The sequence below is a fragment of the Xenopus tropicalis genome, chromosome 10 (genome assembly GCF_000004195.4).
Source record: "Xenopus tropicalis strain Nigerian chromosome 10, UCB_Xtro_10.0, whole genome shotgun sequence".
In the NCBI taxonomy this organism is placed as follows: Eukaryota; Metazoa; Chordata; class Amphibia; order Anura; family Pipidae; genus Xenopus; species Xenopus tropicalis.
In genome coordinates, this window is record NC_030686.2 from 17681127 (window position 1) to 17698695 (window position 17569).

Here is a 17569-nt window from a genome sequence, read left to right on the forward strand (position 1 = left end):
CAGTTCTACTTTCTCTTCCCCTCCTCGTCCTCTTACTTGCCCTTTCTCCTTATTCCATGCAGATTTATTCTCATTTTCATGTAAAAATCTCTTGTACACTCTCTCACCTTGTGAGGGCATGGAAAAGAACTCGCCCCCTCCCTACCCAAATACACATGCATGTATTCTATGATTTTTATATATGTTGGGTGCCAAGCTGGTGGGCTAGAGAAGCACCAGGGGGTGCCATACGGTTTCTCCTTAACATAACAGCAGAAATAAAAGAATTATGGAGGAAATTGCCCTCTCTGCCCTACATACAGTAATGAGGAGCAAAGTGGAAGTGGATACCATTTACAATTATTTTATTTACTATTAAGGCCCGTAGATATTGCTGGACTACATCCCCAACATGCTTTAGCCTCCCATACAAGCTTAAAGTAGACATGACATTAATACTAATGGTCTGAGACAATTAGCAGTTGGTCTTGATTTAATTATTTGCCTTTCTTCATCTAATTGCTAAGATCATATATCCCTGGCAACCATTCCTAGACTGCTTCCAGTCTGCTATTCCAACCGCTGCCTGGTTGCCAGGGTCAGTGGGATCCTAGTAACTTCATACACTACACAGTTGTCTGCATCATATTAAAAATTGATTGGATAGCCATCTTCCCTAAAATACAAACGCTTGCATGCCTGTTACACTTAGGTGAGTTCACTGCAGTGGGTAGGGTGCAAGAGAGCTCTGTATGTAATGCCTGCCTTGGGCAGAGTTGCCTGCACCCACAGCTGCTCCAGTGTGGCCTATGTAACAGTGTGCTAGGAAGGGGGTGCAAGGGGGATAGCAGGATAGCAGTCTGTATTCAGAACAACTCATTTAATCCTCTAACTGCCAGCAGGAATCCCTTTAAAGCAGTGGTTCACCTTTAAGTTAACTTTTAGTATTCCTAGCAACTTTGCAATGGATATTCATTATTTATTTTTTATACTTTTTTAGTTATTTGACTTTGTCTTCTGCCTCTTCCCAGCTTTCAAATCAGGGTCACTGACCCCAGCTGCCAAAAGACTGTTGCTTGGTGAGGCTACAATATTGTTATTGTTACTTTTTGTCCCTTATCATTCTATGCAGGCCCATCCTATTTATATTCCTGACTCTATTTTAAGCTATTGTCTGGTTGCTAGGGAAAAACCTAGCAACCAGATAGCTGCTGAAACACCAAGGCGGAAAGCTGCTGAACAAAAACCTAAATAACTAAAACAACATAAATAAAAAATGAAGACCAATTGCAAATGGTCCCGGAATATCAACGTCTACATTATGCTAAAAGTTAATTTAATCTATGTCACCTGAAAGCTCACAGTAAGTGATTTGATTGGCTTAAGGAAGGCTGCTATGTCAGAACTGACTGCCTCATACTTCCTGCCTAGATTTGGAACTGATAAGGTGCCTTCCAGAACCAATTTATAATAAACATATATGAAATAAGTACACTATATAAATATTAAAGTCACCAAGTGACTGACTTTTAACCATGTTACCACCAATCAAGCACTTACCATAGGATTGTTAATTGAACATTTTATTTCTGTGCTGTCTCTAGGTGTCTGGCATTAGTGTGACCAGTGGGAAGGATCAACTGGTCGTCTTCCACACCAAAGATAACAAAGACCTCATTGTGTGCCTGGGATGTTCTGGGCAACCCCCTTGCGAAAGCCGGATAGGGGAGCTGGTTGGAGTCCTGGCAAACCATTTCAAAAGGTGAGAGTGTCGTTGGTGGAGCATAAATGGCTTTGACCACCTGGTGTCCATTAGACTTGTCTATACTTCACTCCTCCAGCAACTATCCTATAATATAACCTGTAGTAAAGCTATTGTAGTAGTGTATGTATGTATATTTTTACTAATATAGCACACAAGTAAGGGCCACAATATTCCATAGTTCCCCTATAGGCCCATTGAAGAGTACAGGGGTACAGATCCGTGCAGAGAAAAAATGGCTGCACCAGTGGAATCTGGTAGGGGTGGATCAGAGGCCTTTGGATGCCTGTACAGTCACAATACTCTCATTTGCTTCAAGGAACATCCAAAAAACATAGTCTGCCCCACCCTCATTCATTGCCTCAAGCCCCCTTGCAAGGCCAACCCCACAGTTTGTAATCGCATGCCATAGAACAGGGACCCCCAACCTTTTTTACTCATTGGTGAGCCACACAAGCTTGAAAAATTTTCTTTGGTGGTGCCAAATAAGGGCCGTGATTGGCTATTTGGTAGCCTCATGTGGACTGCTGGCCTGCAGGAGGCTCTTCTTGGAGTAAAACTGTGTCTCTGAAATTAAAAAAGGGCACCTAGTTTGAGGCTGCTGGGAGTTGCCCATTAATAGTTATTACTCCTATGAGCAATTCTAGCAGTCTACATGGCCTTTCCCACACGTTTTACTTTCACGTGTATCTCTCTGAATGATATCATTTTATATTGTTTCTTGTCAGTTTCACAGTGTGAGTGACAGGCCCAGGTGTGTAGGGCAAATCCCTGGGCACAGGAAGAAATGAAAGAGAAAGCATAATGATGTCTGCTAAGTGCATCCTCTCTCCGTCTCGCCTGATGCAGCCGCTTGCTCTCTCTTCTAATGCATAAAATCCCATTCCCCTCTGCTTCATCCCTCTCTCCCGTGCTTTTGGCATAGCCTTCCTTCCTTACATGCATGTGCGCACGTTATTTTCATTCACACAAGAAACCCTTGTACATTGCTAGTCTTTTCTTCCAGAGTCTATTAGATTTACATCTCTTTTCATTAGAGGGGACAAAAGGGGGGTTGAAGGTTGCTATGACGACATCATCAGCATCTGAATAGATCCATGATGGAAGCATTCTTGGATCTGAGACAAACAGGGACTGTTAAATTTTCCCAGCACATCGCTGCATCTGTCTCTTTCCCCTCTTGCCATGGACTCCACTGCTCCTCTCTGAGTAACACTGTGCCTGGGGCAGTTTCTGCTGGCATGTACCCACTTGCATGTACCCGCTGCAATTCCTAGAATGCTAGCCTGTCATTCCTGATTTTACACTCTTGTCTTTCTCTGACTCCATCAATGATTCACTCGTTCTTTAAAACACCAGTCTTGTTTTTTTATACTGATTCGATGCCCATCTTTGGGCAGATTGTGCAATATGTTACTGGTTAAAATGGTGATGTCACACAAAAACTTGGGAGCCACTCCTGTTGAATAGCCCTATCCTAAATAATGGTGCTAATCTACTGCTAGGAGACCCCTTATGTGAATCTCTATAACCTACTAAATCCACATAAATGCTCCTGGGTCTCTGCCTGAAGATCTCTAATAGATCTCTTTCTTTCCAACCATCCATTACTGTTTTATATTGTCTGTGCTGTAGCCAGCAATGCAATGATGGGTGATGATGAAATTATGACATTATACAAACACATTAATGGATGACAGAATTCTGTGAATAGGATGTTGTCTGGTTTTCTATAGGGACTCTAAGGTGGCAGGGCCACTTTCTGTATACACTTACAGTATATATTATAAAGCAGTGCTGTCCAACAGTTGTACTATAGTTCCCAGCATTCTCAGTTGCCTATTGCTGCCAGTGAATGCTGCAGCAGTGTAAGTAAAAGCTACTGATCTCTTTCGCAATATAATTTTAGGGTCCCCTAAACAGAGATGTTTCATACATATTGAAACCAACTATTAGTTAGTGCCCCAGGTCCCTTTGTAACTCCTGGGCCCTCCAGCAATTGCTGGGCCTGCTGACTTTATATTTATCCCCTTGGGATGCTGGGAGCTATTAGTACAGCACCAATTGGAGAGACAAAGCTTGTGCAATCTATATATAAATATGTATATTAGTACATTTCCTTTTATTCTGATGGATAATTCTATAGAATTAGAGCCAGTAAGTCTTGTACAGACTTGCTACTGACTTGCTACACCACCCTACCCATTCCTCTCAGTGTGTACAATATCCTAGCCAGTAACAAGGGACATTGCAACAGGACTGGTACAGAGTTGGGCTGAACCAGCACATTTATTACTAATCCTTAGTCATTGCTGTGGGAGTCTGGGGCAAGAGTCTTTCAATGGAGAAGAAGCTTCAGTGCAGGATACTTGGTTGATTTTAATGGGCAGATTCTGTGTAACAAAGCCCTTCTCTCTATATAGCACTTATATGGTCACAAATAAGCCATAGCTGGAGTTTTGAGCAGAATGTACCGGTATAGGGGGTGCAAACCCCAAAATAAAATGTAATGCCAAACTACTTTTATATAGAGCAATAGGAGGAGTTATAGGGAGGGTTATATAGAGCAATAGGAGGAGTTATAGGGATGGTTACATGGAGCAATAGGAGGAGTTATAGGGAGGGTTATATGGAGCAGTAGGAGGAGTTATAGGGATGTTTATATGGAGCAATAGGAGGAGTTATAGGAAGGCTTATATGGAGCAATAGGAGGAGTTATAGGGAGGGTTATATGGAGCAGTAAGAGGAGTTATAGTGATGTTTATATGGAGCAATAAGAGGAGTTATAGGAAGGCTTATATGGAGCAGTAGGAGGAGTTATAGGGATGTTTATATGGAGCAATAGGAGGATTTATAGGGAGGGTTATATGGAGCAGTAGTTATAAGGAGGGTTATATGTATATGATGTAGGTTCAGGAGTGGGCTTTGGGAATGGGATCGTAGGGGGGCTGTCATGGGGAGGTCTGCTTTCACTACTTAGGCCACTGAATATGAGCTGATATAAAAGGGTTACATGGGAGCAGGGTCGTTATAAGCTGATCATTATGTATAACCTTTTCTGTCCTTGCAGTGAGAGGAGGCCCCTGCAGGTGACAGTATCCCACCCAATCCAGTGCAGACAGCATGGCCGGTCCTGCTCAATTACAGTGGAAGCCAAGATCAACCAGTCTCAGCCTCAGTTCACCAAGAACCGTTCAGGTTTCACGCTCAGTGTTCCAGCCAATTAACATTCCTTTATCTCAGCACAACGCTTAGCAGCTCGCCAAATCCATGCTTTCCAGGCTTGCTTGATTGAATGGCGCGGGGGACTGGCTCCCCTGTAAATCTTTTTTTCAGCCTTCGAAAGGACTGTACACAAATTCCTACCTACCACTGTCTTCATTTAGAAGCTTTTAAGTAAAGAAACTGTCACACAGAGTAATAAAAATATTGGAGATTGTAGCCGTGGAATCCTGTGGTCTTTTGAGAGAAATCATTTTAATGATGATAGATGATGAATGTCAGCCGGGAGATTTAGAGAAATGTAGTAGAACAACAGCTGCAGGCTGCACAGCGCTGCAGGGATCTATTCCCAGAGAATGCAGTTTCACATGAAACCCAGGTTGCCACCTGGCCAGTATTTGAGTGGTCCAGCTGGTAAAACCTCAGCTAGGGCCTATAAATCCCTGCCTTCCCTCTGATAAGGATTGCCCCACCCATTTCCTTGCACAGCGCCCAGAGAATGCAGTTTCACATGAAACCCAGGTTGCCACCTGGCCAGTATTTGAGTGGTCCAGCTGGTAAAACCTCAGCTAGGGCCTATAAATCCCTGCCTTCCCTCTGATAAGGATTGCCCCACCCATTTCCCCACCCAGTCCACCCATTTCCTTGCCCAGCCACCAATTTATAAATAAATCCCTCCCTTCCCTGACCCTCTCCCACCTCCGGATTCCCCATTTAGGGCAATGGCACTCAGGGAGATTAGTCGACGTGCGACAAATCTCCCTTGTTGCAGGCGACTAATCTCCCTGAAATGCCATCCCACTGGATGGCATACGCAGCACCGCGATTTGCCAAAAACACAGAAGTTTCCTCTCAAAGCAACTTCTGCGACTTCGGCAAATCGCGGTGCCGCATATGCTATCCCACCAGCTATTTACATCGCATGGCGAGTAATCTCCCCGTGTGTCACAGCCCTTATAAGGATCATCCCACCTATGCCCTGCCCATTTCCCCACTCCTTTCACCTATTTCCCCACCTCCATGATGCATCACAAAAAGGTGGCAACTCTACCTGAAACTGCTACACACCAAGCACAAGGCACAGCTGATCACACACAGTTTCTTTATTTTCATCTTCACTGTACAAATATAAATAAAAGGGGACAGAGATACAACATGGAATGGATATTTTCTTATTATCCATGACCCTCTCTGCTTATCATGTGACTCAAACACGCTCACACATAAACACACAACATGTATTTAACTAATGTGTCTTCATGGGACCTGGGTGGTGCTACCAGTACAGGCACCTGGCACTTATAACACATGGGTTCCTGCTAGATAGCATGCAGATTGTGGCCCAGGGTTTGGCTCTGTGCATTTATTAAACAGCAGATATATTAATAAATATTACCTGTTCCTTGGAATATGCTAACACACATGCTTCCAATAACACAACCTACCAACCTCTACAATAATAAAAAAAAAACTCATGAAATGTACTAAATGATATTAGGTGATGTGGCTTTATGGGTGAAATAAGAGAGTTGTGGCCCACCAGGACAATCCCCGGCACCCTGGTAGGCTAGTCCGACCCTGGCAGTCTGAAGGTCAGTTTAACTCTATTTTCCTCAAAGGGTTCGGCTCTTGGCAAAGATGAAAAGGGGACATTATGGTTTACCATTCTCTGTCTTGGCATGTTACAACATAGTATTAGGGGTTAAAGCATGATGGGAACTGTAGCTACAGCAACATACATAATTTGCCTGGCTCCCTAGGGTTATTAGCACAGCAAATACAAGAGGATCATCCAATGAAATTCTTTCCTGCTGTGTGTAGATTTGTTCATGATATGATTTCTGGTGACATAAAACATAGCAGCAACCTAAAACTGAAAGTTTATCTCCCTATGTTAGATAAGAGCAAGATGGCTGATGGATAGACAGGCAAGGGTTTTAGGGTGAAGACACACAGAGCTACTTATTAGCAGCTACTTGTAACAGCTAAATGCCAGAAAATACCTGCCATGGACAATACTGAGAATTTCCTCTGGTAAAACAAACGTAGAGACGATTATCAGTAAATGATCAGCATTGTCTATTCCTGTAGCCGTGACAAGTAGCTGCTAGTAGCTCCATGTGTCTTCACCCTTAGTGGGGAGGCCTTTTCAAATCTGTAATGATGTTTGGGCCACCTACATTGGCGTGTAAAGGTGGCCATACATGGGCAGATTTCAGCTGCTGATTGGGGTCCTTAAGATTGACTTATCTGCCCGTGTATGGGGGCCACCCTGACCAATATCTGGCCAGATGTAGATTGGACAGGCTTGATTATTTATCAGATTGGGGACCGCCTTGGCTCATTGATGTGGTCCTTACTCTAACTTTTCCTATCCCCTTCAGCATTGGCACAATATTGCCCACCCAAAGTGGGAATGTCGGGGGATAGATTTGCTTAGTTGCAAAACAACCCCTGCACCATCCTCATCCCCTGACCTTCTCCCATAATGAATGCACAGAGCTCCACCCCGCACACACCGAGCAAACACCCAGATCACAACATTTCAGTCCAAAAACACTTACACAAAAACTAATAATAATAACTAATAATAATACAGTCATTTGTTCTAATACTGCACATAGAATAAAAACAAAGAGAAATTTCCTCTTGCATGCTGATATTAACCCTTTAGCCGCACATTTCCCTGTGCCATGTGTTTTCCCTACAAGCAGCCAAATGGTTAAACAGCATTGGTAAACAAAATGACAGGAACTAATGGCACATGGATTGGATGCTAGAACCCCGATACCTATGTTTTCCCCAATAGAAATTGTCCTGTTCTAAGCATAGGGTGTCCGGCTCTCCCTCACTTCATGCTAGTCCCTGAGTTCAGGCAGATGGCACCAAGAAGCCTGGGCGCCACTTCAAACACTGCAGGCAGCTGTTCTCCTAGGGCTGGGTCACACACTGCAGGCACCGGTCAAATTACAATGGGACAAACCATGAGAAGTGATCAAGTGTCACTTCCATTAACCGACTAATACTGAAGTCGAATACAAGTTCCATGTTAACCCATGTACATTACAGATTCTGACCCAACAGCACCAGTTGATGCATGGTTCATTTGCAATGAGACCGGTCTGTAGTGAAAATAAGCCCTTGATAAAAACAGTGCCCCCCCAAATAATTCACATTTAATTCTGTTGACCCATTGGTGGCCAATGTTGAAAACTGAATGGGGTTGGAGGCTTTTAAATTTTTTTAAGGGGAACTCCAGCTTCTGAGCCAAATTTGTTCAAGAGCCCCACACAACACAGAAACACCTAATATACCTATCACTGCAATCTGTTCCTTAAAAAAGTATGAATAAATACCATTTTTATATGCTGAAATCCAGCTGCAAAACAATTCTGCCCTTTCTGCATCATTTGAAATCCTGGCAGGGGAGGAGGGGCTAAAACATTGATGTTACAAATTGTAACAACTTCTCCACTGCATACAGGCAGCATGCAGGAACTACATAATCCACAATGCATTGCACTGTGATTACAGTGTTACTTTCCTTAGTGACATCACGTGTGCAGGGAATTGTGGGATCTGGAGGATGCAGGCTGAGAGCAGTCAACTACTGTTACATTTCTTTTTGAGTAGTCGGGCAGATCAGGGGAACAGGGGGCTAGGTTTAGGTAACTGTTTCAATCATATATTTTAATTGATTTATATTGCAATGTTTGCTTTTCAAAAAGTTGTGTGTGGAGTTCCCCTTTACGGAAAAACTCATTTTGTATGTTTTCTTACATGTGGAATGTCGGTGAAGCAACATCTGGAGGGCCGGTGCTAGACTACAATACCCAGAGTTCCAGTGACAACCATTGAATGTTGTCTGCTGGTAGTTGTAGTCCAGGCAGTTGGGCAGCGGGCATCAGTTTATTACATTATTGCTTATAGACGGAGGATTTATCAACGGATGAATGATCCAACCCACTTGCTGATCCAACAAATGATCGAACCCACTCTACAGTAGAACACCCCAGAAACTTGTAAATGGGAGTCTGCCAGCCTTGCCCGAAGGTTAAAAATGATGCACATGAAAGAACAGATCTAATTACAAAGGTTAATTGTGGGTTTCAGCCAGGTGCTTAGTGGGGTTGGGTTCTTACAGATTAGTGTTAGCCACCATTTCCCTGACTGGGACCAGAGTCCCAACTAAACAGGGAGCTCAAAGTGCATCGCTAAAGCACCGAGGCAGTGCATGAATGACCTAGAAATTGGCTCAGTTGTTTGGACAGTACTATTTGTGCAAAACAATCGACAGCGCTAAATGAAAACAGAACACTTAGCCAATAGGAAAGCATTTTGGGAATCCAGTTCAACCACTGTCCAGACACACCCACCGAGCAAAACAGTGTTATAAACCACTGACCTGCAAAACATGTGAGTCAGTAAAACAGTACCTGCTGGATCCCCAAACCCTATCACTTTCTCCAAACAATGGTGTGCAATGCATGCTCTTCAATATCTCAGCACACAACATGGTGTCCCACTGAGTCCTATTGCCCCTTCGCTTGCTTCCATTCATCGGTCTAGCCCTATCAAGAGTCGTTTTTTATCCTCTTGCGCACCTTCGCTCTTAAGGTCGGCAAAGATCTGAGTGAAATACTGGGGGTCAGCATTGATTCTCAACATTTTGGCACTCATCATTGTAATGATGGAGAGGCAACGGTCCCAAAAGTCTTCCTTGGAATTCTCTACAAGAAAGGGCTTTAAAGGGTAGGATATTTCATTACCCATGTAGGAATAGGACAGATAAACACAGGTCAACAATGCGGCCTGTAGGTCCTGCTCAGTGTTCAGCTCCGAAGAGATGGTGTCTCGGCATAGCATGTAAAGGAAAACAATATTGGCTGGGGTGATGAAACCTTGGTCCTGCCACCCTTGGAGCAGAAGAGATCTGTCCACACTTCGAAGCCACAGCACAGGTTCTGTGGGTGACAGATGTTTGAGTTTGTAACACCTTCGACAGAGGAATTCGCCAAGACATCTCAGCAGTTCACTGGTGGAGGCTTGCACTACTACACGTTTTGGAGAAGCATGGATCTGCTGTCCAGCTGCCTTAGTAATTGAAGCCCCAACACCTTTGCTAAGAGAGTCTTTTGTGTCCTGAGTAAAGCTAGATAGGTTAGCGCATGAAATGGACTTCTTAAGGTTCTCACTGTTAAGGTGGGTAATGTTGTTCTGGTAGCTGCCGTTGGCTTGACCCTTTTTGGGTTGCCTTTTCTTGGACGAGACGGCAACAAGTCGCTTCCATGGCAAAACAGAAATAATAGAGTGCCTCTTTAGAGATTTTCCGTTCTTGCTATTCTGGACAGCCGTGTAGTGGCCGACGCTTGTTGAACCTCCATCAAATAGCCCTGCCTTGCGGTAGCTAGGAGACAGGGAAAGGACAGTCCCCATGGTTGCTAGGGTTCTGATTTTAGAGCTGAACTCTTCAAGCGCTGAGAAATGCTTACAAAGTAAGAAGGCTGCTGGGTGTCATTCCAGACCCTGGGAATCCCGATGATGAACCTGGGTACGAAAAAAATTATAGTTAAATTCTTCCTATTGGACAGGATTGTACAAATGACAAGTAATGGTAACTATACCACTTATATATATATACATTTCCCATCAGTTATCCTGGGATAGTTCCTAATCATCCATGCCACAATCTCACCCTAATTGGCCAGCCTCCCACTATCCACTGCTGGGTCCTGGGAGTGGTGCCAAAACTTGGAAACCTCTGCTCTATATTGTATTTTATTCTGTTCCATATAACATGAACTAAGGGAGGCAATTACAAGACTAGTGAGCTCTGGTTCCTCTACAGAGAGCATCCATCTGGTCTTACACAAGTCCTGTCCTGCTACAGTACAACCAGATAGGCCCAGACTGAGCTAAAACTGGAGCAGAGGTGAAGGGTAATTAGTCCATTGTGTAACGATCTGCAATCTGTAACTTACAGGGACTGGTCCGATTGCCATCTTGGAGTCAGGAAGGAATTTTTTCGCCTCTGCGGCAAATTAGAGAGGCTTCATATGGGGTTTTTTGCCTTCCTCTGGATTAACTAGAGGTTAGGCAGGTTATACTGTATATAGGCATTATGGTTGAAGGTGATGGACGTACATCTTTTTTCAACCTAACTTACTATGTTACTATGCAGATTGGGCCAAATTTACTAACATTTTTTACTTTAAAATCTGTCATTTGGGAGTCTGCACCTAGGTGTTTTGGCAACATAGGGAAACCATCCAATTCTATTCTCTTTCTGTGCCACCATTCCTTCCCCCTGGTGCCATTCTTTTCCCTCCCATACTTTTACTGTGGGTATATTTCTCCCCCATTTACTTCATTTTCTACCCATGCCCTCATTAACAGCTTAACCGCCTGCCATTCTTTATTACTTACCCTCCCACGAGCCATTCTAGTCTCCAGTCTTTTCTACATTAAGGTGCCATTCTTTTCATCTATACCTTTCTGCCTGCTACACTCATACTCATACACTTTTGGTGTCCCTCCATGTGCCACGCTCTGCACACTCCCCCTTTTAGCTTAATCCCTATGAGCCACACTTGGCTAATTCCCCTATTCTGTATTTACCTCCGTCTCTTCTTAACCCTTATATCTTTACTCCCTTCCCTACTCCTTCTCACTGTTACACTTTCCTTTTGAGCTGAATAAAGAAACAGTGCCCCCCAGTGGTTAACCTTGTTTTACTCAGCCCAAACATTCTGTTAAATTCATACCTGCCAAGATGAATGTCCCTTTAACCTGTCTGTCCATATGTTCATAGTTCTACCCACATATTAAGATCAATATGCCTAGATACAGAATGTGACATTCTGTGAGCCTGCTGAGCATAGTCTGTGCCTCTCCATATAGAACGGCCTCATTATAATGGAAGGGAATGCAAAGGAGTATGAATCAGTTAACATTCCGGTTTGGGTTGGCCTTACCTTGTGAGCCTGTCACTGGCCTGCATTTGGGTTAATTAGAAAGTAAATGAGTCAGAGCTCATTAGAAGCATGGAAATAGATGTGGTACATTAATCATTATCACTAATAAAGACGACTGCCAGCCTGCGCCTATGGAATCTCAGTTTTATGGGGTTCTTATGATATGTCTGTGTAAAGGCAAAATGGTGTCAGGAGAAGAACTTGTGACTTTGGGAGAGTGTGCATTGTAAGGCAAGATGCTGTTAAGGAAATCTGCAACCTCCAGATGTTGTTATACAGCTATTCCCGCTGTCACCAACAAGAGAGGCTTTAATGCATGCTGGGATTTGTAAATCAATAAGAGCTGGGCAGCAAGATGGGAAATAACAGGCCCTGCTGTCAATAAGGTCAGCTCTGCAAAAGGGTCCTACAGACCCTAGCTAATGGGGGGAAGGGGCATTGTTAGAGGGGGTGTTGGGGAATGATTTATGGTAGGGAGCTGATTTGTATTCATCTGTGAACTGCGTGCACAGAATGTCCCATATTTTCCTGCCTGTATTTCCAGAGTAGGAGCTGCCATGTTGGTTGTCAGTCAGTTACCACCAGGGGAGCTGTGTTTTGGAGGACTAGAACTATGTGCTACTGTGGTGATAGAGCAACTTGGATGTGTACATGCCAGATATTGCCTCATTCTGTCTGATATTGCCTGCAAATAACCGAGTTACTGTAGGTTAGCTGTATGCTTCCTGTAGAATATAGCAGTATAACCAAACAAATATACTAAATATAAATATTGTATATAATGAGGAATACAGCTAGAATGGTAAAGATACTGCCAGGCCTGGACTGGCAATCTGTGGTTTCTGGCAACTGCTAGAGGGGCTGCTGTAAGATGCCATAGAAAATCACTATTTATTGGGCTGGTGGGGGGCTGTTTGGGCCCCTGTATCCTTTAAATGCCCAGGCCTATTTTGAATCTGTGCCTGTATACTGCAGGAGAATATAGAAAATGGCCTACCGCAGCTCAGAACAGCTCTAAATCAGAACTGCACAGGAACTAGGACCTTGGAGAACAGCTTGGAACAAGGCCCCAGAAACAGATCCATAAAAAGGCAGATGCATCTTAAATATCAAGCCCAAAAAGAGCCAGAAAAGTGTCATGTTCCTGCAATGGCTTGGCCCAGTTTCAGTCCTATATTAATTAAGTAAGCTCCTGCCTCAGCAAAAGGGAGCTGAAACAAAGATCACGCCGGTTCCATTCTAGTCTTTATATGGTTCTAGAATAATAATGGAACCCCTGGAGAGATGTGAGCACTGTACCATAATGCATGGTGGGGAATGGTGATGTCTGGGAGGATAATAATCAGCATGGTTATTATTTACTCACTGCACAGGAAATACAGGTATGGGACCTATTATCCAGATTGCTCAGGACCTTGGGCTTTCTGGATAAGGGAGCTTTCTGTAATTTAAATCCCCATACCTTAAACCTGCTAAAAAATAATTTATAGCAATAAATCTGTTATAGTAAGGAAAGGCCAATAGCCAAGGAATTAGCCATAGGCAAATAAACAGGATACAGTGACAATGTACAGATGTGAAGGACTGTGACACAGACAGACAGACAGACAGACAGACATGACCCGGACACACAGATCCATTGTAATAAGGCTGTGATTACCTTGCAGCTCGGCTTTTCTCAGTAAGGATGGCAGATAATTACCCTTGAGAGAAGAAGGGAATCTATTGTTCTTTCTTCCCATTAACACTGATCCTATGACATGTCAGGATTCCTGAAACCCAATTATAATGCAGTCATATGGGGAGGGGGTGGGTTTGTATGGCCTGGGGGGATGCTTTGTATGGAAGTGTGAGTTGATATCTGGCCCAATCAATACAATGGCATGAGATCCTCTCCCTGCTGCTCTCTGTTATTCACAACATTGCCCTCCCCCTTCATTGCTTATGGCTCTTACCTTTGTGTGTTCCGCTCCTGTCCAAGGTGCTGCAATATGGGTCTGTAATCAGTACTGGGGATGTCTTATGTTTCTTGCCCCAGAATTGTACCCAGACCCGGTCCTGTTTATTCAAAGCAGATTATTCTATTGCCTTCAGATTCTGTTTATTCGCATCAGATCACCAATGTCAGATGAACTCAATGAGTTCTGCCCAGGATGAGTTCAAAGCAAGGCTGGTTCTGTCCAACTGGACTAAATATGGCAACTGTTGGGTCCAAGCGTCTGTATAGAATTTAATGAAGACAGTATCTTCTATCTACACTGAGTTTAGATTTGGGTTCAGAGCTGCAGTGATTCTGGAAAGTAAAATGTATTATGACCCAGTTATGGCAATGAATGTATCCTGGCTTTGGGGGTACACCTGGTTCTAACAGAAACTGGTTCTAATGATGAGTGTGTGCTATGAACCAGTCCAGTTTATAGGTGGTTGGTGATGTTGGCAACTCCTTTCCGAGGTATGGCTGATAACTGGTTCTGATGACAAAACTAGGCCTTGAGCTTGCGTTCAGTCAAAATTGTGATGAAGGATCATTTATTTGTCTTGGTTTGGAGGTTATAAATGGTTGTGATGATGATAGCGTCTACTGACCCAGCAGCTGGTCCTGATCTGGTATGGATCTGATGATGACCAACCTGAGGGCAAGTCTGGTGGCCACAGGATTTCATCAGGGATGCAGCTTGATTCCAGCTGGAGCAGGGTTGCTGGTCCTGGAGTATTTTGGGTCTGTAGTGTAGGCGTAAGCTGTGAGGTGCAATACACACCAAGCAAATCCTGGGGAGCCTGATCCAGTTCTGTGTATATTTACCTCATGCCAGAGAGTGCCCAGAATGAGGGCTTGCCTTGCCCGCTGCCCGGCTGCTCTCTCTCTCTGCGGGGATGTGCATGGAACTGGGTAGGCAGCACGCTGAGCATCTGTGCTCTAATGAATGTCACAGATTCAGCAGAAGCCTGACTCCTCCCACTCCCATCAGCCACACCTACCTTTTTTCAGGAAACAGCTGCAGTAGCCCTAGACACTTGCTATACTGTACCTTCTGCCTTAACCCTTGCTATGCTCCCTAGGAGATTTTAAAGGACCAGAAGCACCAAACACTGAGTTGTTTATTTTATAGACTGTACTTTAGTTAGAGCTGTGCCCTGGCAGTTTAAGGAAAAGTGAAATATATGAATATAGGTTAATAAATATTAATTGCAAATGTGCATCTAGTAACAAATGTGAGCTGCCATACTGATACATAACCCAAAGCTGAACAGTGACCAGATGAACCCTAAGAGCATCAGAACATTGGCTTGGGGTTACTGAGTCTCTGCATTAGGGTGGAGCACCCCAGAGACATGGGGGCACCCTTATTATAATGATCAGTAAAGTCAGAACACATTCTGTAATTGGCAAGGGGTTGCTTTAAGGCTTATGGTGCACTGTAGGGAGAAAAAAGCTGTCATTTGCCTTAAGGAAAGTGTATGGGTATTTGGGGGTGCACAAGCACTAGCACTAGGGTGGTGCGGAGAGGGGGGGCTCCAGGCATTAGCACTGTGATGTTCCATAATTGTTTAGTATTATGATCATTTTACCTTTAGAGGATTCTGGGTAATCTTATAGTGGGGCTATTGGAACCTTACTGCACATTGAGGGTAGATAGAGAATTAAGCTGAATATGAGGAGCGGAGAGAATAGATGCTGAGTTGAGTAGGGGGTGGATGGGGAACCAACCCTGAGTACTGAAAGTCTGTAAAGTGACAAGTATTTAGGGGAGGATGTGCTAAACTGTGCAACCGATTGTACTGTGTGTGATATCCTGTGCTAAATGTGACAGTAAGGCAAGCACAGGGCTTGCAGCAAGAGACCTCCTTTCAGCCAAAGACCCAGTCACACAAAGTCTCCATAAAGCAAAAGCTACTGGCACATTTCCTAAAAAATGACTTTGGCACACAAAACCATAAAGAAGAGAGGCAAGAAGAGAGGCTTAAAGGACCAGTGCTTCACGGGCTAAGAGAAAACTTAGGGGGCTGTTCCTGCTGAATTGTGCTTAGTACAGGGGAATCCCTATGCTGCCATAGTTTTATGGTATCTCTCTGTACAGGCTATGAGCAAACTTAGGGGGCTGTTCCTGCTGAATTGTGCTTAGTACAGGGGGATACCTATGCTACCATAGTTTTATGGTATCTCTCTGTACAGGCTAAGAGAAAACTTAGGGGGCTGTTCCTGCTGAATTGTGCTTAGTACAGGGGAATACCTATGCTGCCATAGTTTTATGGTATCTCTCTGTACAGGCTATGAGCAAACTTAGGGGGCTGTTCCTGCTGAATTGTGCTTAGTACAGGGGGATACCTATGCTACCATAGTTTTATGGTATCTCTCTGTACAGGCTATGAGCAAACTTAGGGGGCTGTTCCTGCTGAATTGTGCTTAGTACAGGGGGATACCTATGCTACCATAGTTTTATGGTATCTCTCTGTAAAGGCTATGAGCAAACTTAGGGGGCTGTTCCTGCTGAATAGTGCTTAGTACAGGGGAATCCCTATGCTGCCATAGTTTTATGGTATCTCTCTGTACAGGCTATGAGCAAACTTAGGGGGCTGTTCCTGCTGAATTGTGCTTAGTACAGGGGAATCCCTATGCTGCCATAGTTTTATGGTATCTCTCTGTACAGGCTATGAGCAAACTTAGGGGGCTGTTCCTGCTGAATAGTGCTTAGTACAGGGGGATACCTATGCTACCATAGTTTTATGGTATCTCTCTGTACAGGCTATGAGCAAACCTAGGGGGCTGTTCCTGCTGAATTGTGCTTAGTACAGGGGAATCCCTATGCTGCCATAGTTTTATGGTATCTCTCTGTAAAGGTTATAAGAAATGGCATCTAAAAACAGACAAAATAACCCCTGCCATGGAGACTCCCTGTTTATGTAGCCATGTGCCTGGGCATCAGTATGTTTTCTAAACATTTATAGATAAAGGATCCAAGCCGCCATTTTATATAAAGCAGTTTCCCTCAAAACAGTGGATCATTATCCCCTGATGAATCACAGTACAATTGTATACAGTGAAAGAGTTTAAAGGAACAGTAACACCAAAAAATGAAAGTGTATAAAAGTAACTAAAATATAATGTGCTGCTGCCCCGCACTGGTTAAAGTTGTGTGTTTACTTCAGAAAGTCTACTATAATTTATATAAATAAGCTGCTATGTAGCCATGGAGGCAGCCATTCTAAGGAGAAAAGGCACAGGCACATAGCAGATAACAGATAAAACACTAGTGTATTCTACAGAACTTATCTTTTATCTGCTATGTAACCTGTGCCTTTTCTCCTTTTTTCCAGCGTAAATGGCTGCCCCCGTGGCTACACAGCAGCTTATTATATAAATTATAGTAGTGTTACTGTAGCAAACACACCAGTTTTACCAGTGCAGGGCAACAGTGCATTATATTTTTATTACTTTAAAGCTCTTTCATTTTTTTGTGTTACTGTTCCTTTAAGATTTCACCATCAATTTTGTATTTTGCAAGGGCAGCCGACATGAACTTAGCTGCCCTATATACTTTAGGTAAGCGAGTATTTCATGTAACCGACATGACTTCTCCTAATCTCTGCAAATACTGGCACTGCTAGTAGGCGGAACAGGCGCACCTTTGTC

The 17569-nt window shown here is 43.7% G+C and overlaps 2 protein-coding genes across 5 annotated transcripts in view; one reads left to right on the forward strand and one right to left on the reverse strand.

Annotated features, from left to right (window-relative positions):
- The window catches only part of myo1d (myosin ID), a 93281-nt gene extending 88099 nt beyond the window's left edge, over positions 1-5182 (forward strand). For all 3 annotated transcript variants that reach the window (XM_031894864.1, XM_002935516.5, XM_004918596.4), the window contains exons 21-22: positions 1584-1741; positions 4812-5182. In XM_031894864.1, the coding sequence (XP_031750724.1) occupies positions 1584-1741; positions 4812-4968 (315 nt within the window). In that variant the 3' untranslated portion in view covers positions 4969-5182. The remainder of the gene's footprint in view (positions 1-1583; positions 1742-4811) is intronic.
- A 3326-nt stretch (positions 5183-8508) lies between these two features.
- cdk5r1 (cyclin-dependent kinase 5, regulatory subunit 1 (p35)) lies at positions 8509-14866 on the reverse strand. Of its 2 annotated transcripts, none has more exons than XM_002935515.5 (2): positions 13893-14866; positions 8509-10510 (listed from the first exon to the last, which is right to left on the reverse strand). In XM_002935515.5, exon 2 carries the CDS (start codon positions 10397-10399, stop codon positions 9521-9523), a length of 879 nt encoding a protein of 292 aa, XP_002935561.1. In that variant the 5' UTR covers positions 10400-10510; positions 13893-14866; the 3' UTR covers positions 8509-9520. The 2 variants fall into 2 exon arrangements, with proteins under 2 accessions (XP_002935561.1, XP_012808349.1); XM_012952895.3 differs by lacking the exon at positions 13893-14866 and adding an exon at positions 13598-13853.
- Between the last annotated feature and the right edge of the window lie 2703 nt (positions 14867-17569).